The sequence below is a fragment of the Aethina tumida genome, chromosome 4 (genome assembly GCF_024364675.1).
Source record: "Aethina tumida isolate Nest 87 chromosome 4, icAetTumi1.1, whole genome shotgun sequence".
Taxonomy (NCBI): Eukaryota; Metazoa; Arthropoda; class Insecta; order Coleoptera; family Nitidulidae; genus Aethina; species Aethina tumida.
In genome coordinates, this window is record NC_065438.1 from 22,119,935 (window position 1) to 22,144,977 (window position 25,043).

General features: G+C 27.7%; 4 protein-coding genes across 6 annotated transcripts in view; 1 reads left to right on the forward strand and 3 right to left on the reverse strand.

Annotated features, from left to right (window-relative positions):
• Positions 1-25,043, forward strand: part of LOC109599675 (venom dipeptidyl peptidase 4) — a 44,578-nt gene that overhangs the window by 11,773 nt on the left and 7,762 nt on the right. The window contains exon 2 of the mRNA XM_020015694.2: positions 24,065-24,284. Within this exon, the coding sequence (XP_019871253.1) occupies positions 24,065-24,284 (220 nt within the window). The remainder of the gene's footprint in view (positions 1-24,064; positions 24,285-25,043) is intronic.
• On the reverse strand, positions 2,287-8,270 carry LOC109599677 (RNA-binding protein squid). 2 transcript variants are annotated; one of them, XM_049967034.1, is made up of 3 exons: positions 8,002-8,270; positions 7,657-7,824; positions 2,287-3,742 (listed from the first exon to the last, which is right to left on the reverse strand). In XM_049967034.1, the coding sequence occupies exon 3, from the start codon at positions 3,629-3,631 to the stop codon at positions 2,387-2,389; it is 1,245 nt and encodes a 414-aa protein (XP_049822991.1). In that variant the 5' UTR covers positions 3,632-3,742; positions 7,657-7,824; positions 8,002-8,270; the 3' UTR covers positions 2,287-2,386. The 2 variants fall into 2 exon arrangements, with proteins under 2 accessions (XP_049822991.1, XP_019871254.1); XM_020015695.2 differs by lacking the exon at positions 7,657-7,824.
• On the reverse strand, positions 9,748-11,265 carry LOC109599678 (RNA-binding protein squid). Of its 2 annotated transcripts, none has more exons than XM_020015696.2 (2): positions 11,161-11,265; positions 9,748-11,082 (listed from the first exon to the last, which is right to left on the reverse strand). In XM_020015696.2, exon 2 carries the CDS (start codon positions 10,936-10,938, stop codon positions 9,970-9,972), a length of 969 nt encoding a protein of 322 aa, XP_019871255.2. In that variant the 5' UTR covers positions 10,939-11,082; positions 11,161-11,265; the 3' UTR covers positions 9,748-9,969. The 2 variants fall into 2 exon arrangements, with proteins under 2 accessions (XP_019871255.2, XP_049822992.1); XM_049967035.1 differs by having other exon boundaries at positions 9,748-11,089.
• On the reverse strand, positions 13,677-14,965 carry LOC109599679 (RNA-binding protein squid-like). The gene has a single exon (XM_020015697.2). The coding sequence runs from the start codon at positions 14,873-14,875 to the stop codon at positions 13,910-13,912; it is 966 nt and encodes a 321-aa protein (XP_019871256.2). The 5' UTR covers positions 14,876-14,965; the 3' UTR covers positions 13,677-13,909.

Below are 25,043 nucleotides of genomic sequence, written 5' to 3' on the forward strand. Positions count from 1 at the left end.
CTCAAAAATTAGTATTTTTCAAATTTAAAATTATTTATTTTCTAAGGTTTCATTTCATAAAAAATAAAAACATTTTTTTTTAAATATTTGATGAACTCTCCGAAAAAAATAGGTTAAATTAGGTTTCCATTTCTTTATTTTGTTTTTTTTTTTTAATTTTCTGTTTATTATTATTATTTATTAGATAAAACCGCAAAAATCAGCATTTTTTCAAATTTAAGAAATCATACAAATCAAACACAATAAAAATCATTTATGTCGAACTAACACAAATTAATAAACACAGTAATAAATGAAAGATAAATATATTACTACACAAAATAAATCTATATACGCAAACACGTGTTAGAAATGAAATGTTAGAAAATATAAAAATTCACAGCGGCAACGTTGAGTCCAATTTCGAGGTTCCAGACTTGCCAATTTAATTTTATGCCGCTATAATGCAGTTTTAATTTTTTATAGAAAACAAACTAAACTAAATCTAAATTTTGATATTACCAACTTATAAACATAGTTTGTTCACTTGTGTACATAGGTTACGTACACTAAAATAGCCTAACCTAAAAATAAACATGTTGCCTACACTGTCGCAAATTTCTGTCAATACAATTTATAGTGTTAGTCAAAAAATTTAAATATAAAGATTGGATTGTGTAAGAAATTTAATAGAAATTAAAATTTGTCGAATAAGTATATAAACATATTTCAAAATTTTATACGTTTTTTGTCACACAAACGAAGAAAATATTACTTTAAACGTACTTTATTAGTCTGATTTGGTGTCCAAAGAAATATCATAATCAGATACAGTGGTGGTCATTATTATAGTATTGAGAAATATTTTAACTATAACTCTTATTTAATATGTACTGTTAAAATAATATTAATTTTCTATTGTTGTTATATACAGTTTTATAAAAACTACTATATCCTTATTCTTACATATATTTTTCTAAATTGAACTGGACGTAAATATATCAACTTTAATTATGAAATTAATGATTAAATTCTCATCCTTTAAGCTTCTTGAATTGCTGTGATGATTTCATTTAAATTTGTAAAATTTTTATGTCGAATTTGGTTATAAAAGTGATCCCCCATGTTTTCTGTAGAGTTGATGTCTGAAGATTGGGACGGGCAAGACAAAATATCGATGATTTTGTCCTTTGACCAACCCCTCACAAATTTGGATGTATTTGGGATCGTTTTTATGTTGAAACACATTCATTAAGAGCATTATTTCTTCAATTATGGAAGTAAATTGTTGTTTACATAAATCAGTCTAGGGGGGCATACGCAACAAAAGTTGGGGAATCCCCACAGCTTAATTGAATCGTCACCAGGTTTCACTGTGGGTATAACAAATTTTTTTTGTAGTTTTTTTTTCCTGTAGAGTGTTTAACATAAGCAGAACAACCATTTTTTTATAAATTAAATTCAGATTCGTCATTCGTCGAAAACAAGGGTGTTTCTTGTAGTTCTGGAGTCAAACGAACCCCCATCCACTAATCATTTCACAGTCACAAGTTTTTCAAGCTTAGACAAATTTTTGCGTAGTTACCACTTGACCAGTTTAGCCAAGAAATAAAATATTTTATTTTTAATTTTAATTAGAGGTGTGAATTTCCTAATTAATATTATACACGATAGAAATCAGTGATATTTCTCTGGTCACCACAGAACGTCACTCATTAACGAATGACTTAGCTAATTAAATTTTAAGAAGAAAAAAAGAACAGAGTTGTTTTGTAAAGAATCGTTTACGTCAGCCATTAGGATAGTTAAATTAATGGACAGTGAACGTCATATTTGGAAAATGAACGTTAAATATTGTAATAGTAAAAACGTCGGTCAAGTTATTTCCTTGTTATGATGGACTAGTTAAATCTTATTTAATGTTCAATGTTTCTTAAACCAATAGTTTCGAACAAAAAGAAAGTGAGTAATGATATATTTTAAAAGCCAATTTATTCATATTGAGAGGAAAAGTGAAGAAGAAACGTGAAGCAACGAGTGGAAATATTTCCACGCACGCATTATACAATCCAAACAATACGCATAATCCAATTTAAAATGAAGAATGGCTTTCTCGGCCACCAGACAATATAATTGACCGTGTGTTGATTGTGTTTAAATATAAACTTTTATTACGCCATGCGGCCGAATATGTTTGCATGTACTATTTAGACTGCAACAATAACTCAATTGGGATTGTAGGCTATTTTTTAATGACATTATATTAAAAGATAGGTTGTAGGTCACGTAGGGAAAGAAAAACGACTGTTTCTTAATACTACCGTCGTTTATTTAGCAATAAAAATACAATTAAGAATTCAATTACGAACATACACAATAAAAATGATTGTTAAGTCAAGAAAATAAATTAATACGGTTGGAACCTTTGGTTGTACCCCCGTTGATTGCCGAAACCGCTGCTTCCAAACCCTTGATTTCTGTTACCACCGTACCCTTGGTTATTACCACCGAAACCACCTTGGTTACCGTTGGGTCCATAACCCCCGGAGTTTCCGCCGTAACCACCGCCACCACCTTGGTTGGAACCAAAGCCTCCTTGGTGATTGCCACCAAAGCCACCTCCTTGATTTCCGTTCGGGCCAAAGCCTTGATTATTGCCCCCAAATCCGTTGTTGCTGGGGCCGAATCCGGAATTGTTTCCTCCTCCGTAACCCGGGTTACCATTGTTGAAACCTCCTTGGTTACCTCCCCCGAATCCTCCTCCTTGGTGGCCGCCACCAAATCCTCCTTGATTGCCGCCACCGAATCCTCCTCCTTGATTGCCACCACCGAATCCTCCTCCTTGATTGCCACCACCGAATCCTCCTCCTTGATTGTTGCCGTACCCATCGTCATTGTCGAACTGATTCGGCCCAAAACCTCCTCCGCCGCCACTCGACCTGTTAAACCCTCCATTCTGGAAGCCACCTCTTCCACCACGGAAACCTCCACGCCCACGACCGGCAAAGTTATTGGGGAAGTTGTTGCCCGGCCCAAAGTTGCGTCCAAACGAGTTTCCGTTCTGGAAACCCCCTCTAGCAGCCGGCGGCGGAGGCATCGGCGGTCCACCGAAGAACCCATTGCTGGGCGGCTGGTTGGCCGTCGCCTTCTTCACGTCCACTTCCTTGTTCTTGATCGTCAGCTTCTGTCGCTTCGCGATCTTGTTCACCGTTGTCTCCGACTCGTACAGTATGAAACAGAAGTTCTTCCTCTGGCCGCGCACCTTGTCGTACGGGAACTCCGTCTTCACGATTTTGCCGTACTGCTCAAAGTACTTGGTCAGCTCCTCGTTGGTCATGTCGGGCGTGATGCCGCCGACGAACAGCTTGCCCTCGCGCAGCTTCGCCCTCTGCACGTCCACCTTCTTGCCCTTAATCGAGTGATCGCATTTGGCGAGCACGGCCGAAACCGCCTCCATGGTCGAGAAGATGAGGAAGGCGAAGCCCTTCGACTTGCCGGTCATCTGATCGACCTTGAGCCGTACCGTTTCGATGTCGCCGAACTTGCTGAAATATTGGATGATGTCGTTTTCGGTGGTGTCGGGCGTCATGCCGCCGACGAAGAATTTACGTTGGTCGATGTCGACCGAGTTGTTTTGGGTGTTCGTGGCCATTTTGCTCTTTCTAGTTAATTTGAACTTGCGGTGTGTGGTATGTGTGTAAATAAACCTTTATTTATTTATGTTACTCGTGTATATGTTGCTTTGTCAAAGGGACGATTGAGTCTGTAAATAAAAATAAACTGTGATGTACTTATTTGAATTTCTATTTACCTAAAAGATGAAAGTTATGCTAATTGTACGTTTACCTAGTTGTGCATTTTAAGAAACAGACAAATATTTTAATGCAGCAAGATTATAGTCATAAATGCAAAACAAATTTTAATAACCTAAAGATTTATAACATTTATTATGGTATAAACAAACTATTAAATTTACTATTTAAATTTTACAAAAACCTTGATATTTAACTATTTCAAGGTTTCCACAGACATCTATATAAAAAACTATTAAATGTTACGAAATAAATATATTTGATGTAAAAAAATGAAATAATAAATTGTGTGAAATTAAATAAAAATATACAGGGTGTTACTTAACTAATCAACCGTTTTCCCTTTCCCCAACATTCGTCCCTTATATCTACAACAAAATTTATTTTCTCGAATGAAAAAACCCTTTTCAATAAATTGTGTTCAAAAAAAAAACTGGCTTCTATTTCAACATTTTATAAAATATTTGTTCAGTAGGAAGGTACATGTTATGAATATCTCTTAGTATCACAGTTATCACGTTAAAGTTTTAAATATTCAATTTGAAGATCATCAACTGTGTTGTCAGAAAGAATAATTACAATCATATATTATTTTAATTGATAAACTATACCTTTTTCAACCAAAAAGTCTGGGCAAAAGTATTTTTATAAAATATTTATATATTCTAAGAAACAAAAAAGTTTGGATGATTATTTATTAGTTAAGAAATATGTGTCGTGCGAGGTACGTACCTCCTTTAATGTATAAATTTTAAATTTTCATTATTTATTTTCTCGAGTTAAAAAACCTTTTTCCAACAAATTGAGTTAAAAAAAACTGATTGTTACTTTTTTCCTTGGAATACCTTATCATTTTATAAAATATTTATGTACAGTTTTGTCAGTAAAAAAGTTATCGAGTTATTTGGATTTAAAATATTCACTTAATTTAAAGTGGTATATTGTAGCAATATTATCATTTATTCATAAACTGTGTTATAAAAAATAATTATTGCAAATATTACAATAATATATTATTTTAATTGACTAAATTGGATGTTTTAAACAGAATAACTCGAAAACAGTCACTTTGAGACATATTTATAAGCTATACCTTTTTCTACCAAAAATCTGAGCAAAAATATTTAGATATTTCAAGAAACAAGAAAGTTTGAGTGAATGAATGATTATTAGTTAAGAAAAATGTGCCGTGTGAGGTACCTCCTTCAATCTACAATTATCTAATTTTCAAAATTTATTTTTTAAGAGTTAAAAAACCCTTTTTCAACAAATTATGCTAAAAAAACTGGTATAACTTTTATCTTATCATTTTATGAAATAATTTTGTCCATTTTTATTAGTAGAAAAAGGTACATCTAATAAATATATATTAGAATCACAGTTATCGAGTTATTTGGATTTAAAATATTGAATTTGTAACATTTAAAATGGTACATTGTAGCAATATTTTTATTAATTCATCAACTGTGTCTTCAGAAAGAATAATTACTGGAAATATTACAATATTATATAATTTTAATTAACTAAATCGAATATTTTAAACTGAATATCTCGAAAATAGAAATATTTATAAGATGTATCTTTTCCTACCAAAAAATATTTATATAAAATATTTAAATATTCCAAGAAACAAAATAGTTTGAATGAATAAATGATTATTCATTAAGAAAAACGTGTCGGGTGAGGTAATTAATTTTAAAATTTCATTTTCTCGAATTAAAAAAACCCTTTTTCAACAAATTGTGATAAAAAACTAGTTGTCTTTTTTTCTTCGAATATCTTATCATTTTATAAAATATTTATGTCCAGTTTTCAGTAGAATCTTATAAATATCTCTTAGAATCACAGTTATCAAGTTATTTGGATTTAAAATATTCAATTTGGAGAATTTAAAATATTATATTGTAACAATAGTTTCAATAATTCATCAACTGTGTCGTCAGAAAGAATAATTACTGAAAATATTGCAATAATGTATTATTTTAATTGACTAATTTTAATCTGAATATCTCACTGAGAGATTTATAAGCTCTACCTTTTTTTAATTAAAAGACTGAGCAAAATTGTTTATCAGAATACTTAGATAGGTCAATAAATAAATAAGTTACAACGGTTATGAGCTAAGCAAACTGTCCTGCGAGGAACCCCCTTCAATCTACAACAAACTAATTTTCAAAACTTATTTTCTCCAGTCAAAATAGGCTTTTTACCAGATTTTTCTCAAAAAACTGATTTATATAGGTTTACTGAATTATTTGAAAATAAAACCTTAAGTGTGCCTATTCACATTTTGATTCATTAAATTTAGATTAGGAAAGTGAATTGTTAAATTAAATGCCTTAATTAATTGTTAATAAATAAAATATTTAATTATGACCCACTAGTTAAGGCACACCCTGTTATAACACCACATAAAACCTACAGAAAAACAATTTTAAATAATTAAAACATTCAAAATAAATAAAAAACATAACAAATATGTGAGAGTAATATATAAGTTTTTATAACAAATAGATAAATTAAAAATCAAAATAAAATAAGTGACTACATAACTCATAAAATCTGAAAAAAAGAAACAGTTTTAGCACGTAAAATATTGAAGACAAACACAAAAACAAGAAATTCGTAAGAACAAGTGAGAAAGTGGTAATAAAATTTGTTATGTTGTCACCATTAAATAGGTAATATTAACAAGAAATTATGAAACTTGTTTAAAACAACCTATTTTTTAAATACATAAAAAACAGCAAAGTACATCTTAAGTAAATGGCAAATTATTTAATGTAGTAAGACTTTCATTATAAAAACCATTTAGTAGAAAGAAAATTAATTAATGAATAACAGATATAAATGTAAATTTAAAGACTTTATAACATTCATCATGCTATAAATAATCAAAATCCAATATTTAGAGAAACTTTATTTAATATATACGAAAATCTTGTATTAAAATGTTTCAAGGTTTGAACTTCTACTAAAAAGGTTTTAGTTAAAACTGAATAATTTTTAAAAGTTATAGTTGAATTATTATATAACTCTTAAAATTTACGAAAAAATATCACTTTAAACATGTAAAATATCGAACAATACACACAAGAGCACAGGAACTTTGTAAGAAGGACTAACGAGAAAGTAGCAATAAAAAATCAATATTTTGCTACTGCTAATTAGAAATAATTAATATTACGAAGACATGATCCTCCCCAAGTTTTGAAAATATACATATTAAAATTTTAATTTAAAACTAACACAGCATATAAATATAAAACATTAATAATGTAGGAAGAAATAAAAAGAATTGTAATCAAAAACATTCCAAAACATTATTAACACATTGAGTATTAAATTTGATAAAAATAATATAAAATGCAAATATTTCAAGGACGAATTAATTATTTTAAAGAAACTTGTTGCCACAAGAAGTTCATTAACATGTAATCTGAAAAAGTGTCAGTTTAAACATATAAAATATTGAAGAGTATTAAAGTTTATATAATAAATAAAATAAATTAAAAATCACTGGTAATGGAAGGAAGAAATAAATTGAATTGTGATTAGAAAATTGTAATTTAATATACATATATGTATATAGAATATTATTGGTCTTATCTGAAGTATTTAAACATGATAAAGGAGAATGTTTAAAAACAAAGTTGATATTACAGAACAATGTTTACAACCATAAACTTTACTTTAAAGAGTTCCAGTGTAAATGATTTTTTAAAACTGTTCCACTGACTGTAGTCTGAATGTTAGAATGTGTGAATAAAACAACTCGAAATGTAAGCAAGCAACAAATGCACTCGTCGTCTAAATTTAGTGCATGGTATCAATGGTTTAATAATAAGGCATAACAACAACTTGCCTTACAGTTCTTGACACTCTTCATTATTATTTCTTCCCTAGTTCCTCTCTGAACCACACCATTGGATGTGTGTGCCGAAGCATTTGTCTCATGACAAGACACCCGGAGCAGTCTTGAAAGGAACATTGCCACACCCGCATCATATCGTGCAGTGCCTTCTTACACAGTCTGCAAACCATGTAATAAATTACATGTTTAAATCGGAAACATTCTAGAATGTTTACGGCGGCTTTGAGGTTAGGGTGCGCGTACGACGCGCATTTACCAGATACCAACGTCGGCCCGACATTCTAGGGCTGCATCACCTCGCTCTGCCCCCGTCTCATCGACTACGATCCAACTCACCTAGATTGCCTGTCTAATAAGGCGGGCTAATGTAATATTCAGCTGGTTGAATAGCGTCGTCAAACATTCACTGTCCGTTTCGCACGACGCCCTCGCACATCACGTTTCCCTTTGCGGTTTTCGCAGAGTGTTCACCACCAGGCAGACGGGTCGGGGAGAATTCCGAGCGGAGGACAACCAAGCAAACAAATCACAAAAAACGGCAGCGTTTAACATCTAAAGCGCACTAGAATTGAAAGCCGCCAAGCCGTTTACAGACGCCGCGTTATGTTGGCACCACTGCGACCTGACGCACAGGACCGGAACTAGAATTAATTCAAACGAAATTTATTGACTTCGAATATTTTAATGTTTCTACCGCACTCGTGTGTACGATGGTAAAGTAAACGTATAAAGTCAATTTTTATTGTTAAAAATCAATCGAAATTAACGTACGCCACAATCTCCGTTCAAATTAGAAGTGGTAAAGTTGGCATTAGTGTGACCTTGTTTATGGAAAATCACATGATTTAAATTGTTTAAAAATTAAAAATGTTTTTACCTTGTCTGCTTGAAATATAACACCAAGAATAGTGTTAATTAACAACAATTTGCTGCTACATTAATAATAATGTTTGAATCTCGAAACACAGACCAATCTCGATGAATCTCCTTCAATATACTCATATTTGTTTGTGATCTAAACTAACCTATAAAATATTTAAAAATGTATCAAATTGTGGGCTTAAAGGTAACGTGCAACGTTCAATAATGTGTGTGTATCTGAGTATTATTTACGTTTGTGTAATATTCTCCCAAATTTATTTTCTAAATATTTCAGTTAATTTTATATACAGGTGTTTCACCAGTGGCGTCTCATCAAATAAGGCAGGGGAAGCATGTTAAAATTATAAATACATTGTTTATGTTTTTATTATTTTAAATTGAATATAAATTAATATTTAAACAAATATAGAAATGCAATATTTTGTAAAAGCAACAATTAAACAAGCAATAAACAGTGACGACTCGTGAGATTTGATTCTGGTGGATTATTTAAGTATTTAGGTATACAATTTTGTCCAGTCTTTTAAGTAGAAAAAGATACAGCTTATAAATATCTCACAAATAATTACACGATACATTTTTATTCTAATAATTCATTCAATTTTTTTTATTTCTTGAAATATCCAAATATTTTATAAAAATATTTTTACCCAGTCTTTTTGGTAGAAAAAGGTACAATTTATAAATATTTCTCAGAGTGATTGTTTTAGAGATATTCTGTGTAGTCAATTAAAATAATACAATATTTCCAGTAATTATTCTTTCTGACAACACAGTTGATGAAATAACTATTGCCACAATATACCATTTTAGATTGAATATTTTAAATCCAAATAACTCGATAATTGTAAAACTTGACAAATATTTTACAAAATGTTAAGATAGGAACCAGTTTTTTGAGCCCAATTTGTTGAAACGGGTTTTTAACTCGAATAAATAAATTTTGTTGTAGGGCAAAAGTAGGGGTGAGGGAAACGACATTTGTCTATGTACATAGTATACAGTAATTAAATTATTCTCATAGTTACCATTTTAAATTCAGCAACTTTTAACTCGATAACTGTTACTTCAAGAGAACAGGTTTTTCTACCAGAAACCATTCAATATATGTATTCCATTGATGATTATTATAGCACGTACCCAAATGTAATAAATTTAAATAATACAATATATTTTTACTAATATATTTATTGTACGCTCAACAGCGGGTTTACAGTAATTAAATATAAAATTAACCCACAAATATTATTATAACATTCTTCTAAGAAGAATGTTTTTACATGGTTGGGATCACAACAGTTTATGTATAAATTATATCAACATGCACATATTTAAAATTATTGATACGTTTCATCTTCTTTTAAGAAGCATATTAAACATAAGAAACTAAAATCAATAACTCAGTGAGAAGCACTATACAATTTAGTATGGCTGGAATCTTTGTTGAGATGCCTTCGGTTTGGGAATGCCTCCGTTGGCAGTACCATTGACGTAGCCTCCATATCCTTGACCATTCCATGCACCGTTCCCGCCAAAACCTTGATCGTACCCGAAATCGAGATAGTTCCCACCACAATCTCCGAAACTGGTCCATCCGTTTCCTTGGACCTGCGCACTGATCTGGTTACCTCTCGGCATAAACGCACCGCGGCGGCCCTGGAAGCCCCTCCCTCGGCCACCACGTCCGCGTCCGCCGGCAAAATGCCCGTTGTTGGGCGCAAAACCGTTTCCGAAAGCTTTGTCCTGGCACAACGCCTTCTTGACGTCCACCTCTTTGCCTTTGATAGTCTGCTTTTTGGTCCTGGCTATCTGGTTGACGGACGAGTCGGACTCGAAGGTGATGAAGCAGAACGCCTTACGTTGATTTTTGGTTTTGTCGATGGGGAACTCGGCCTTGATGACCTTGCCGAACTGGCCGAAATGCTCTTTGATTTCATCCTCAGACATCTCGGCGGTTATGCCGCCGACGAACAGTTTGCCCTCTTTGATGTTGGCCTTTTGCACGTCCACTTTTTTGTTGTTGATAGTGTGTTCACTTTTGGCGAAGATGGCCTCCAGCGGTTCGGGACTGGCGAACACGACGAAGGCGAAGCCTTTGGAGTTGCCGGTGTTGGGGTCGGTTTTGAGGCGGATGGCTTCGATGCTTCCGTACTTGGAAAAGTATTCTTTGATGTGGACTTCCGTGGTGTCTTGGCTGAGGCCACCCACGAATATTTTCCTTAATGCGGAATCTGTGGTTGTTGAAGTCGGAGCCTGAACTGAAGCTGGAGCTGCGGCCGTAGCCGACTCCGGAGCTTCGACTGGAGCCGGAGACGGAGCTTCGGCTGGAGCCGGAGACGGAGTTTGGACTGGAACTGGAGCAACACTAGTTTCTTGACCATTTGATTCCATTGTGATTTTAATATAAATATAACTTTTATATTATATTAAAACAGAGATAATGTGCGATGAGAGTAAATATTACTGTGCAAACTTTGCTGGGTTGATTGACACAAATTCTAAGCTCGCTCGCCTAGTTATGCCAAAAATTGTTACCTATTACCTAAATAGTTTAAGGTTATTGCATTTTAATCCACTCAGAAGATTAAGTATGAACAATTAAGCAAGATTTACCTATGCAATATTTCGCATTCAATTTTAAACTGGTCAATAAAAATCAAACCAAATACTTTCACCACAAATATTAAATATATTTAAATAATTCACCATTATAATGAATATAATTCGGTGCATACATTAAAAAACAATCAATAACAAAATACAGTTACTTGTATTGCTTTGTTTTTTGTTCAGTTCAGTTTCAGTTCGAATATTTTGTTAGAAAGGTTCATTTATATTTAAATATCCGAAACAATAAATATTTTTTTATTTTTGTTTAAAAATTGATGTGTATGAATAAAATTACAAATTTCCATAAATGATGGATTAAATCGTGCCTTGTCAAGAGTTTTGAAGTTTATTTGTTTAATGTAACCTTATGCTTTCAATTGTTTTGTCCCGTTTATGTAAAAATATTAAAAAATGAATTATTAGTATTTCAAAAATAGATATTTGTTGTTGTTAAATTTTAACATAAACATTTTTAGTAGTAAATATTTTTTAATTACATGAATATATGCAAGAATGTTTGTTTCAACATTTATTTTTTAATTTTATTGTTTTAAACGTAGTCTTTAATTATTTTTATTACAAATAATTTTTTTACTAAGTATAAAATAGTTTAGTAAAATTGATATGTTGTGTCACGCTTTATTTTATATTTCAGGGCACCTTAAATAAATTATTTTAATGACAATGTTTAATAATCAAAATTAGCTTTATCTTAGTTTTAAGGTATTTTAGTTCAATCGACATAATTTTTGCTATATTTTATTTGTGGAACATTTTAAACATAATTTTAGGGCACCCTTTATAAATTACTTTAATTGCAATGTTTAAATTCAGAAATAGCTTTCAATTAAACTTACTTTTTGGTAAAGAATAAAAATTAACGTTTCATTAATATACCGACTTATAATTAAGTATAAAATTATTATTATTATTACTAATTTAAACAACGTGAACAACAACAATTTCATTAAAATATTTAACAATACTTGTTTCAGGCTCAAAATTTATTATTTTATTTTAAGTTTCTTTTTATTAGAAATATAAATTTTTAACACAATATTTATTAAATATAACTTTAGACTGAACAAAAGAGTTCTAATTTTAAGGTATTTTTGTTTAATTGACATAATTTGTGACACGTTTTATCTTGTGAAATATTTTAAACATATTTCAGGGCACCCTAAATAAATTATAAATTAAATTATGACAATATTTAATAATCAAAAATAGTACAATTTAACTTATTTTTTAGTAAAACATAAAAATTAATCTCTCATTAATATACCGACTTATTTTTAAGTATAAATATTATTATATATACTTTGTTTTAAATGAATTTAAACCTCATGCACAAATAATTCAAATCTAAATATATATATATATATATATATATATATATATATATATTTTTAAATTTCATTAATATCTTTAGCAATATTTGTTTTAAACTCAAAATTTATTTTAGACATATTTTTTTGATTGCTTTCCTTTATATTTCTTTTCATTAAGAAAATAAATGTTTAACACTATGTTTAATAAATAAATAACGTTATATTCGACAAATAAACCGACTTATTATTAAGTATAAATATTATTATATATACTTATATATACATTTAAATTTCATTAATATTTTGAGCAATATTTGTGTCAACTTTAAAATTTATTATTTTAGACATATTTTTGAATTGCCTTCTTCTAAGTTTCTTTTTAATAGAAACATAAATTTTTAACAGTATATTTAATAAATATAATTGTAGATTCCACAAAAATAAAAAAGTTTGTTCTATTTTTAAGGTATTTTAGTTCTTTTTATCTTGTGGAACATTTTAAATATATTTCAGGGCATCCTGAATAAATTATTTTAATGATCTCATTAAAATACCAACTTATGATTAAGTATCAATATTATTATACTTTGTTTTAAATGACATGATGAAATAATTAAAAATTAAACATATATATTTTTAAATGCCACTAATATATTCAGCAATATTTGTTTCAACCACAAAATTTATTATTTTAGACATTTTTTATTATTATCGAAAATTAAATTAATATAAATATTTAAATTATTTTAATGGCAATGTTTAATAATCAAAAGTAGCTAACAATTAAACTTATTTTTTAGTAAAATAATAAAAATATTTATGATATTATTATAAGTATAAATATTTCTAAGTTGTTTTTGTTCTAAATGAATTTATACTTCAAAATAAAATAATTAAAAACTATTTGTTTCGACTTTAAAATTTTTTATTTATTTTAGACATATTACTCAACTACTTTCTTCTAAACTTCTTTTTTAGAAGTTTACATTTTACACACCATTTAATTAGTTGTTCGTACTAGTTTAAGATAAATTTTACACTTGTTATATTTCAACTTTTCTTTGAAAGTTAAAAAAATAAATTTTAATAAAATAATATTAATTAATAATATAATATTATGTTTTTTGTATTTGTATAATTGTCTGTATTATTAAATTCATATTTTTATATATTTGAGACTCAAAATATTCAATATTAAATGTATAAAAAATACATTTAAAATAATTAATTATATATTTTATTGCAGCATTACAAAAGTTATACACACATTTTCATACAAAATTAACCAAATACATAATAATATAATTAATTAATAATTTCATAAATATGAACACATTCTTTTAAGAATGGAGCCTAACCTTATAAATTAATTGTTAATAACTAGACATATCAAAAACATTGATCGAGATTACCAACACCATTTAGTATGGTGTGAATCTTTGTTGATTTCCTTTGTTAAAGCCCTTCTGTTTGGCAAAACCCCCGTTGGCATTGCCATTGGTGCCATAGCCCCCGTATCCTTGATCATTGCCACCGTACCCTTGCCCGTTACCGCCGTATCCCTGATTATATCCGTACCCATTACCATTTGCACCGAAATCAGAGTAGTTGGCGCCGTTATCCCCGAAACTGGTCCAACCGTTCCCTTGTCCCTGTGCATTGTTCATTCCACCCCTCGGTTTGAAACCCCCTCGACGATTCTGGAAACCACCACGTCCGCGAGCTCCGCCGCGTCCTCGTCCACCCACCAAACTCACGTTGTTGCTCCTGAAACCCTGACCGAAGCCGGGGTTGAAGCCGTCACCGAACGACTTTTCTTGCGGCATCGCCTTCTTTACGTCCACCTCTTTGCCCTTGATCGTCTGCTTCCTGGTCTTGGCGATCTGGTTGACGATCGAGTCGGACTCGAAGGTGATGAAACAGAACGCCTTCCTCTGGTTCTTGGTCTTGTCGATGGGGAACTCCGCCTTGGTGATCTTGCCGAACTGGCCGAAGTGGTTTTTGATGTCGTCCTCGGACATGTCGGCGTTAATGCCGCCGACGAACAGCTTGCCCTCTTTGATTTTGGCCTTCTGCACGTCCACCTTTTTGTTGTTGATCGTGTGTTCGTCTTTGGCAAAAATGGCCTCCAGGGCTTCGGTGCTGGTGAACACGATGAAGGCGAAGCCCTTGGAGTTGCCGGTGTTGGGGTCGGTTTTGAGGCGGATGGCTTCGATGCTTCCGTACTCGGTGAAATATTCTTTCAGCTGGGCTTCCGTGGTCTCCTGGCTGATGCCCCCTACGAAGATCTTTCTCAACGATGAGTCTGTGGTTGTTGAAGTGGGTGCCGGTGCCGGAGCCGGGGCTGAAGCTGGGGCAACATTAGTTTCTTGACCGTTTGATTCCATTGTGTTTTTAATATAAATATTAAGTTTATAACAAAACAAAACGAAACGACAGGAGAAGATGGCTAGTTGTTACTGTGTAACTTGCTGGGCTGATTGACACAAATTTTAGGCCAGCCCCGCTAGTTATTCCAAATATTGTTACCTGCTACTTGAGGAGTAGGGTGAAATATTTTCTTAATCTGTCTACTTCTATAAAATGCTCTTTTGAAATTCATTTAATACCTTGACAATAAAATGCATTTCTATTATATAAAGGAATTTGATTCGCATAATACCTAAATTAACATTTATTATCAGAAATAACAAAAATTACATTAAATCGCATCTTCTTTTATGTAAATTTCTTAGAAATCTGCACTTTTGTACTTTCCTTGTCTTGGTTGAACTGTAATTCTACTAAAAACAACTCGGGCACATTGAAATGCATCGAGGTCTGGAAAGTATGTTCCTTTTTTATGAAACAATAGTAGTTCGAGGATGGCTGCAGTAGAAAATTCACCTCGATTATTTAATTATTTAAATTGTGAATCGTAAATCATGTATGAAGATGGAATATCTATGCATATATTTTTAGACAAATAATAAATTAAATATCTAAATAAAAAATGTAACAATATAACTGAAAATATCTAAAACAGTTTTAAATAAAAAAATATTAAACAGAAACTCAAAAAGATTTTTTTAAGATAAATGAGAATATTAATAAACAAATTGTTGCTGTTACCTTTATGTATATATATAGATAATATTAAAAAAATTTAGTTCCTTGGAATATCGTATCATTATATAGAATATTTATGTCCATTTTTATTAGTAGAAAAATGCTCCTCTTATAAACACCTGTTAGAATCACAGTTATCGAGTTATTTGGATTTAAAATATTCAATTTGGTGAATTTAAAATAATATATTATAACAATATTTTCATTAATTCATCAACTGTGTTGCCAGAAAGAATACTTATTGAAAATTTTAAAATAGTGTATTATTTTAATTGACTAAATCGAATATTTTTACTGAATATCTCGAAAACTGTCACTCTGAGATACATTTATAAGTTGTTGTTGTTCTTCCAAAAAAAAACTGGACAAAAATATTCGTATAAAATATTTAGATATTCCAAGAAACAAAAAAGTTTGAACTAATTTTCAAAAATTATTTTCTCGAATTAAAAAACCCTTCTTCAACAAATTGTACTAAAAAGCTGGTTGTGACTTTTTCTTTGGAATATATTATCATTTTATAAAATATTTATGTTGTCAGAAATAATAATTGCTGAAATTATTGCAATAATATATTATTTTAATTGACTAAATCGAATATTTTAAAATATTTCTATTTCTACCAAAAAAACTGAACAAAAATTTTAATATAAAATATTTAAATATTGAATTAATGATTATTAGTTAAGAAAAAATAAAAAAATATGTCCTGTGAGTTACCTCCTTTAATCTACAATAAACTAATTTTCAAAAAATTTTTTGTCAAGTTAAAAAACCTTTTTTTAACAAATTTAGCTAAAAAACTGAATATTTTTCCTTGGAATCATTTTATAAAATATTTATGTCCAGTTTTATCGGTAGAAAAAGGTACTTCTCATAAATATATCTTAGAATCACAGTTACCAAATTATTTGGATTCAAAATATTCAATCTAAATTAAATTAAAAATTACTGTTAATGGTAGAAAAAATAAATTGAATTGTAATTTAATATTAATTATAAAATATTATTAAAAATAGTTGAACAACTCGGACCCATTTGAAAGCATCGTTCTTGTTTTTTCTTGTAATAAAACAACAGTTCGAGGATGGTTGCAGCAGAAAATTCGCCACCATTATTTAATTATTTAAATTGCGAATCGTAACGCGTTTGCATAAAGAACGAGCGTGTCTTAATTATGATAGGAGGAAGAACGGTTTCGAATGTAATTAGAATGGAGATTAAATTATTGTTCAACAAGTGCAAAGTGGCTCGTATAATATCTGAAGGATGTCCATTATATGCAATCAAAAGTAGTTCGCCGCATTGTGCGACATTTCTTTTATTTAATTGTGCTTCTAAAATGCGTTCTTGTTTACACGACACGTTTATGTTGTATCTGTATCTTGTATGCACTCAGTGGTGACCCTGTTTAATTTATTAAAAAAATTGGTTATAACTCGTAACTCATAAAATCAACAAAAAAAATATATTAAAAACGAAACATTGAATCAACAAAGAAAAAGCTCAAAAAAGCTCTCAAACTTATAAAATTGAAAATACAGTTGTAATTATAGTAACAATATATTAAAAATTTGAGCTGTACTACTTGTTTTTTCTCTGATTGTTGTATATACTATGCAACTTGTCAAATTGTATTCTTTAAAAAATTGCCTACTTTTTTATTTTTTAATGGACAAAATTATAGCAGGAATTTAAATTGATCTCAAAATCCAGTCTTATCTTTAACTGAAATTAAAGCCAACCTGGAAAAAAATGGGACTTGCTGAAGTTATTTCAAGGTCTGTGGGAAAATAGTTACTGGATGGGGGGTTCGTTTGACTCCAGGTCTTCTGGTTAAGACCCTCTTAGACTGATTCATGTACATGCATATATTAAACAACAATTTGTTTCCATATATTGAAAAAATTACACTCTTAATAAACGTGTTTTAACATAAAAAATATCCCAAACAAATCTAAAATTGGGACGGATTGGTTGAAGGACCAAAGCATCTATGTTTTATCTTCCAGCCCCGATCTCCAGACATCAACTCTATAGAAAACATGGCGGATCACGTTTATAACTGAATTCAACATAAAAATTTTACAAATTCAAGAAGCTTGAATAATTTTTAATAATTTTTAATAATTTTTAATAATTTTTGATAATTTTTAATAATTTTTTATAATTTTTAATAATTTTTTATAATTTTTAATAATTTTGAATAATTTTTAATAATTTTTAATAATTTTTAATAATTTTTAATAATTTTTAATAATTTTTAATAATTTTTAATTTTTAATAATTTTTAATAATTTTTAATAATTTTTAATGGTTTTTAATATTTTTTAATATTTTTTAATATTTTTTAATATTTTTTAATATTTTTTAATATTTTTTAATATTTTTTAATATTTTTTAATATTTTTTATAATTTTTAATAATTTTGAATAATTTTTAATAATTTTTAATAATTTTGAATAATTTTTAATAATTTTTAATTTTTAATAATTTTTAATGGTTTTTAATATTTTTTAATATTTTTTAATATTTTTTAATATTTTTTAATATTTTTTAATATTTTTTAATATTTTTTAATATTTTTTAATATTTTTTAATATTTTTTAATATTTTTTAATATTTTTTAATATTTTTTAATATTTTTTAATATTTTTTAATATTTTTTAATATTTTTTAATATTTTTTAATATTTTTTAATATTTTTTAATATTTTTTAATATTTTTTAATATTTTTTAATATTTTTTAATATTTTTTAATATTTTTTAATATTTTTTAATATTTTTTAATATTTTTTAATATTTTTTAATATTTTTTAATATTTTTTAATATTTTTTAATATTTTTTAATATTTTTTAATATTTTTTAATATTTTTTAATATTTTTTAATATTTTTTAATATTTTTTAATATTTTTTAATATTTTTTAATATTTTTTAATATTTTTTAATATTTTTTAATATTTTTTAATATTTTTTAATATTTTTTAATATTTTTTAATATTTTTTAATATTTTTTAATATTTTTTAATATTTTTTAATATTTTTTAATATTTTTTAATATTTTTTAATATTTTTTAATATTTTTTAATATTTTTTAATATTTTTTAGTATTTTTTAATATTTTTTAATATTTTTTAATATTTTTTAATAATTTTTAATATTTTTTAAGATGGCTAAGAGTTTACGTCTAAATAAATCAATCGTTTCCCGTATTATTAAAAAATTTAGAGAAACTAGAGATGTGTCAAAATTATAAAACAAAAAGAATATTATGTAAAGTGTTAATGTTAAATAAAATAACACAGTTTTTAATGATTAAAATATGTCACATATTATGAAATAAGAATATAGTAGTTTTTATAATATTGTATAAAACCACAGTTGTAAAAAGCACTTTCACTATGTTTTACAAACTTTAGGATAATGCCACTTAAATTAAATCAAACAAAAATATATATGAAAATTTAATATATACAGTAGTAGCCATAACTATAGTAACTTCAAAATATATTAAAAATGTGAGCTGTAATAGTTGAACTGGATGCCATTACCTATAATGTTTATTGTTATTGTTTTTACTTTTATTGTTATGTATATTATGCCATCGGCTAATCTAATTTAATTCTTTAAAAAATTAGCTACTTTTTCTATTTTTCGATGGACAAAATTATAGCAACTTTTCACTTTATGGTCTTTCATTCCTCTCTGTGAACCGACGGTCTTTTGCTTTTAATAATTATTTAATCATTTTTAAAATTTAAAAAATCACATCAATTCAAGAAGCTTGAAGGAATAAATTGAATTGAAATTGAATTGTCGTATATTCGGAAAATGGTCTATGCCACGGAGATGGGCCAAAATTATAAAACAAAAAGGATATTACAAAGTGTTAATGTTCAATTAAATGACACAGATTTATTTTATAATTAAAAATCCCTTTTAAAATTAAAGTTGCCATATTTATGTCCAGTTCAATACAGAAAAATATGTGTAACATTTTAAAAAAAAAGAATAGAATAGTTTTTATAACACTGTATAAAACAATAATAATGGTAAATTAATAAATACTATTCGAATAGTCCACATTAAATAAAAGAGTTATAGCTAAAATATTTAACAATTTAAAAAGTTGTTATTATAATAATGTTATATAATATATATTATCTCCTAGAAATAATTGTTCTCTGCACTCTTAAATCAGTTTCAGCCAAATTTGGAAAATCTTGTACAATATTTTTTTTAAAACGAAATCAATAAACCACATTCAAACCGTACCATTTGAAACGATAAAATGGAAGACTGTTATGCTTTCACTTTTTTAAAGGTGACATAACTTTCTTCTTGTGTTGTTGAACGTCGTTAAGAAAACATTTCTTTCATCCGTTCTAGTGCACCATTAGGCACATTTTCACGCCAATGATTCACAATTAACCTAATCCGTGTGCAAGAAGGTGGGACGTAAAGACCCAATCAATTTTATTGGGGACGATAACAAATTTTTATTGAACTCTCCACGTCCACATTATCATGGAAATGGGCACGAGCTTCCGAAACGATTTTACATGCGTATGCACCGTTTGTCTTTATGCGAAAATCATTGGGAAACAGTTCGTGACATTCGGCGAGTTTCACTCTCGAACACATAGAATTAGGGTTGGGAAATTCGTCGGCTTTCGCCTCATTTTTTTGTGACATGCAAATCGGATGGGGTCTTGCGCACACACTTTTATTACTAGATTTATATTTAACAATTAAGCTACGGTCGTTGCTTAGAAAGTTTTATGAATACATAATCGGCATTGTTATCGCCCTGTATTATAATTGCGGGAATATTAATCAGGTGTGCCGCACACCAAGGTGATTAATGCATTTTTTTTAGCAATATTTCCATCGATCTCCGCCAACGAGAAACATCTGATTAGTTCAAGGGCTCAATTTCAAACAACAGTGCGACACACAATATTTTTGCTCACGCCGCCCTTCATAACTCAACTCGATTAGATCTTTCATTAGCTCCACTCATATTCAAAACCACCGTATTTCTTTTTGTGTGACTTCGGTGTTTTCGTGTTTTTAATTCGGGAAGACCCGGCTCTTTTAATTAAAATAAAAAGGGAGCCGGGGTAAACAAAAAGTTTCCCCATCGATTATAATTAGATTGTCAGAAACCGTGGAAGTTTGGATTTGATTACGATACTTCCAAGAAAATAAATAATGATGTCTAGCTTCGGATGCACACAAAATTTAGGTAGGTCGTAAACAATTTTGTTGTTATACTTGTTTATTGCTTTATTCTGCTTTAAATTCAGGTGCCGGCAAATAGAGCAATAAAGCTCAGACTCAAAAATCCCCTTAAGAAGATTAAGGTATTTTTAATTGTGCCCCTATAACTAAATACAAATTTTCGTATATATTATCAAGTATCAAAAAATATTGTATTTTAAGTGTTTAAAACATCATTTTGTGATAAATGATAATAATGTATATCTATTTATTATTTTTATTGGTATTTTACGTGTTTAAAATGATACTTTTTCAGATTTTATAATGTTATGTTAATGAATTTTATTAGTAACAGACTTTTTCTTTAAAATGATTTTTTCGCCCTTGAAAAATTTGACTACAATTCTGTTTATTTATTTCAATTTTAAAAAAAGTTTTATATTACAAATTTTTAGAAATTGGGAAGATCATTTCTTTGCCATATTTTTTATTATACTAATTAGCAGTAAATATTTTAACCGTAACTATTTTATTTAAAGTGAACTGTTAAAGTAATATGCATTTAATATTGTTATTTTATGCAATATAATAAAAATTTCTATATTCTTGTCCTATATAATGTTACATATATTTTTCTGAATTGAGCTGGATATAAATATAGCAAATTGAATTTTAATATATTTTGGCAAGTTACTATAATTATGGCTAGTACTGTATATATTAAATTTTCACATATATTTTTGTTTGATTTAAAGTTTCATTATCCTAAAGTTTGTAAAAAATAGTGAGAGCTTTTTTACAACTGTTTTTTATACAATACAATTATTAAAAATCATTAATATTTATTAAAAATTATTAAAAAGTATTAAAAATTATTAAAAATTATTAAAAATTATTAAAGTTTACTAAAAATTATTAAAAATCATTAAAAATCATTAAAAATTATTAAAAATTATTAAAAATTATTAAAAATTATTAAAAATTATTAAAAATTATTAAAAATTATTAAAAATTATTAAAAATTATAAAAATTATTAAAAATTATTAAAAATTAGTAAAAAATATAAAAATTAAATATTAATATTATTTGAAATTACTATAATAAAATAATATTAAAATTTAATTAATGATTAATTATTATTAAAAGTTATTAATAATTATTTACAATTTAAAATATAATAAAAATTATCAATAAATTATTAAAATTATTAAAATTATTAAAATTATTAAAATTATTAAAATTATTGAAATTATTAAAATTATTAAAATTATTAAAATATTTAAAATTATTAAAATTATTAAAATTATTAAAATTATTAAAATTATTAAAATTATTAAAATTATTAAAATTATTAAAATTATTAAAATTATTAAAATTATTAAAATTATTAAAATTATTAAAATTATTAAAATTATTAAAATTATTAAAATTATTAAAATTATTAAAATTATTAAAATTATTAAAATTATTAAAATTATTAAAATTATTAAAATTATTAAAATTATTAAAATTATTAAAATTATTAAAATTATTAAAATTATTAAAATTATTAAAATTATTAAAATTATTAAAATTATTAAAATTATTAAAATTATTAAAATTATTTAAACTATTAATAAATTAATTAGCAGACACAACAATAAATTAAAAGACAATAAACATTTTAGATACTGACATCCAGTTTAAGTAGTATAACTCACATTTTTAATATATTTGATAAGTTAATATAATTATGGCTACTACCGTATATATTTTCACATATATTTTTGTATGATTTAGTCCAAGTTCAATTATTCTAAAATTTGTAAAAAATAGTCAAAGTTTTTTTTTTCATAACTGTTTTTTATAAAAACTACTTTTATGCTATAAATGTGACATATTGTTCTGATTTGAGTTGAACATAAATATGGGAATTGTGAAAGAGATTTTTAATTATTAAATCTTTGTTATTTTATTTAAAATGAATACTTTTTATGATATCCTTTTTATTTTATAATTTTGGTCCATCTCGTTGCCATAGACTGGATATTTTCTGAATATACGACATGTCTATATTATTTCAAGCTTCTTGAATTGCTGATGACTTCATTTAAATTTATAAAATTTTTAGTCGCATTTGGTTATAAATGTTATCCCCCATGTTTTTCTATTCTATATATGCTTTGGCCATTTAAACAATCCATCACAACATGTTGAAACACGTTTATTAAGAGCATTAGTTCTTCAATATATGGAAGTAAATTGTTGTTTAACATATCCCTGTACATAAGGAGGCATACGTCAGTAGAATTGGAGGATGCCCATAACATAATTGAACCTCCACCATGTGTCAGTGTGGGTATAACAAACTTTTGGTATAATTTTGTCTCTGTAGACATAAAGAGAAGCATCATTATTTTATAAATTAAATTTAGATTCGTCACTACAAATTACTCGTCCCCATTGTTCTGTGGTTCAGTGAATGTGAACCTAAGCAAGTCAAAATTAGACTCATATTTTTAGTAGAAACCAGGATTTTTCTTGTACTTTTTGGGTCAAACAAACCATCTTCTCACAGTCCTTGAACTAATTTCAGAAAGACCCATTTTCCTCCGGGTTGGTTTTAATTTCAGTTGACGATAAGATTGGATTGTTTTTTGAGATTCGAACTATCCAGTTATCGATGTTCTTTCAAGTTTTTCGAACTCAGTCAATTTTTTTCAAAGATACCACTTGATATGATTGGCTTATTTAGCCGTAAATTAACCGCAAAAAATTAAATTAGATTGACCGTTAGCGTTAGGTTATCTTAAAACACCCCCTCATTTACGTAAAAGTAAAACAGATGTACGAAATGTGCTAAAAATATACGGTGTAGTAATTAATAGGGAATTCTATTACTGGTTAAGACGTAAGTATGTAATTTGTTATAGAAAATCCAAACGCAATCCATGAAACTTAATACGGTCAAAAGTCACGCGAGTTTCGAATCAAGAAATTAATATAAAATTTAGATTTTACATCTAACAATACAATTAATGCAACCCTCAGCTCGATTTTATTCACCTGTTTTAAACTAGCAGAAGTTTGTAACTTAATACTTTAATTAACCGGTAAATTCCCGATAATAATTAAGCTCCAAAGCCCAAAGTCTTTTCCGATACACGTCGCTTACACCGGTCCTTTTGACGAAAACCAATTTCCCTCATTAATACAGTTTCAATTCTGCACAAACAACTTATCGATCTGGATACTTGTTTCAGGATTTAATCATGACGAAGGGGAAGAGGAAAAAACGGACGTGGATCATGGCCGGGGTGGCGTGTGTGATCATTCTCGCCCTCATCATAGCCGCCATTGTTCTGTTGTCCAACGAGAAGAAGATCAAGAAGTACAGGTTGCCGCAGGCCGAGGGTCTGTCGCTGGACGACGTGATCTTGGGCCGGCTCAATCCGAAGAGCTTCAACGCCACGTGGATATCTGGTAAGCTCTACAAGGGTTTATCTCCCTTAATCGTCTTGTATGTCAACACTTAAAGTTAAAACGGAAGACAATTAATTCATCCAATATTAGCAATGGGAAAAATTGAAAGACTCCAGTTTAAACTCTTCGTGGCCGACCCCGTTAATGGCCTTGTTTCGACTTCTTTAAATGTTATTGAATATTATTAAGAAATGTGTAAATTTTAAAAATTAATTAATTATTATTGATTATTTAAAATTATTAATAAATTATTAAATGTCAAAATTATTTGAAATTATTCAGACATTATAAAAAATTATTAAAAGTATTAAAGATTGTGAAAAATTATTATAAATTATTAAAAATCATTAATTTTTATTAAAATTTATTACAAATTATTAATTAGGAATATTTATTAAAAATTATTGATTAATTGTTAAACATTATTATAAATTATTGAAAGTTATTGAAAATTATTGAAAATTATTGAAAATTATTGAAAATTATTGAAAATTATTGAAAAGTATTGAAAATTATTGAAAAGTATTGATAATTATTGAAAATTTTTGAAAATTATTGAAAATCATAAAAAATTATTTAAAATTTTTCAAACATTATAAAAAATTTTAAAGTTATTAAATATTATTAATATTTATTAAAAATTATTAAAAATTATTAAAAAAATGTTATTAACATATAGGTCATAAAAAATTAAAAAAATGATTAAAAATTAAATATTAAAATTATTTAAAATTATTCAAATATTATTAAAAATTATTG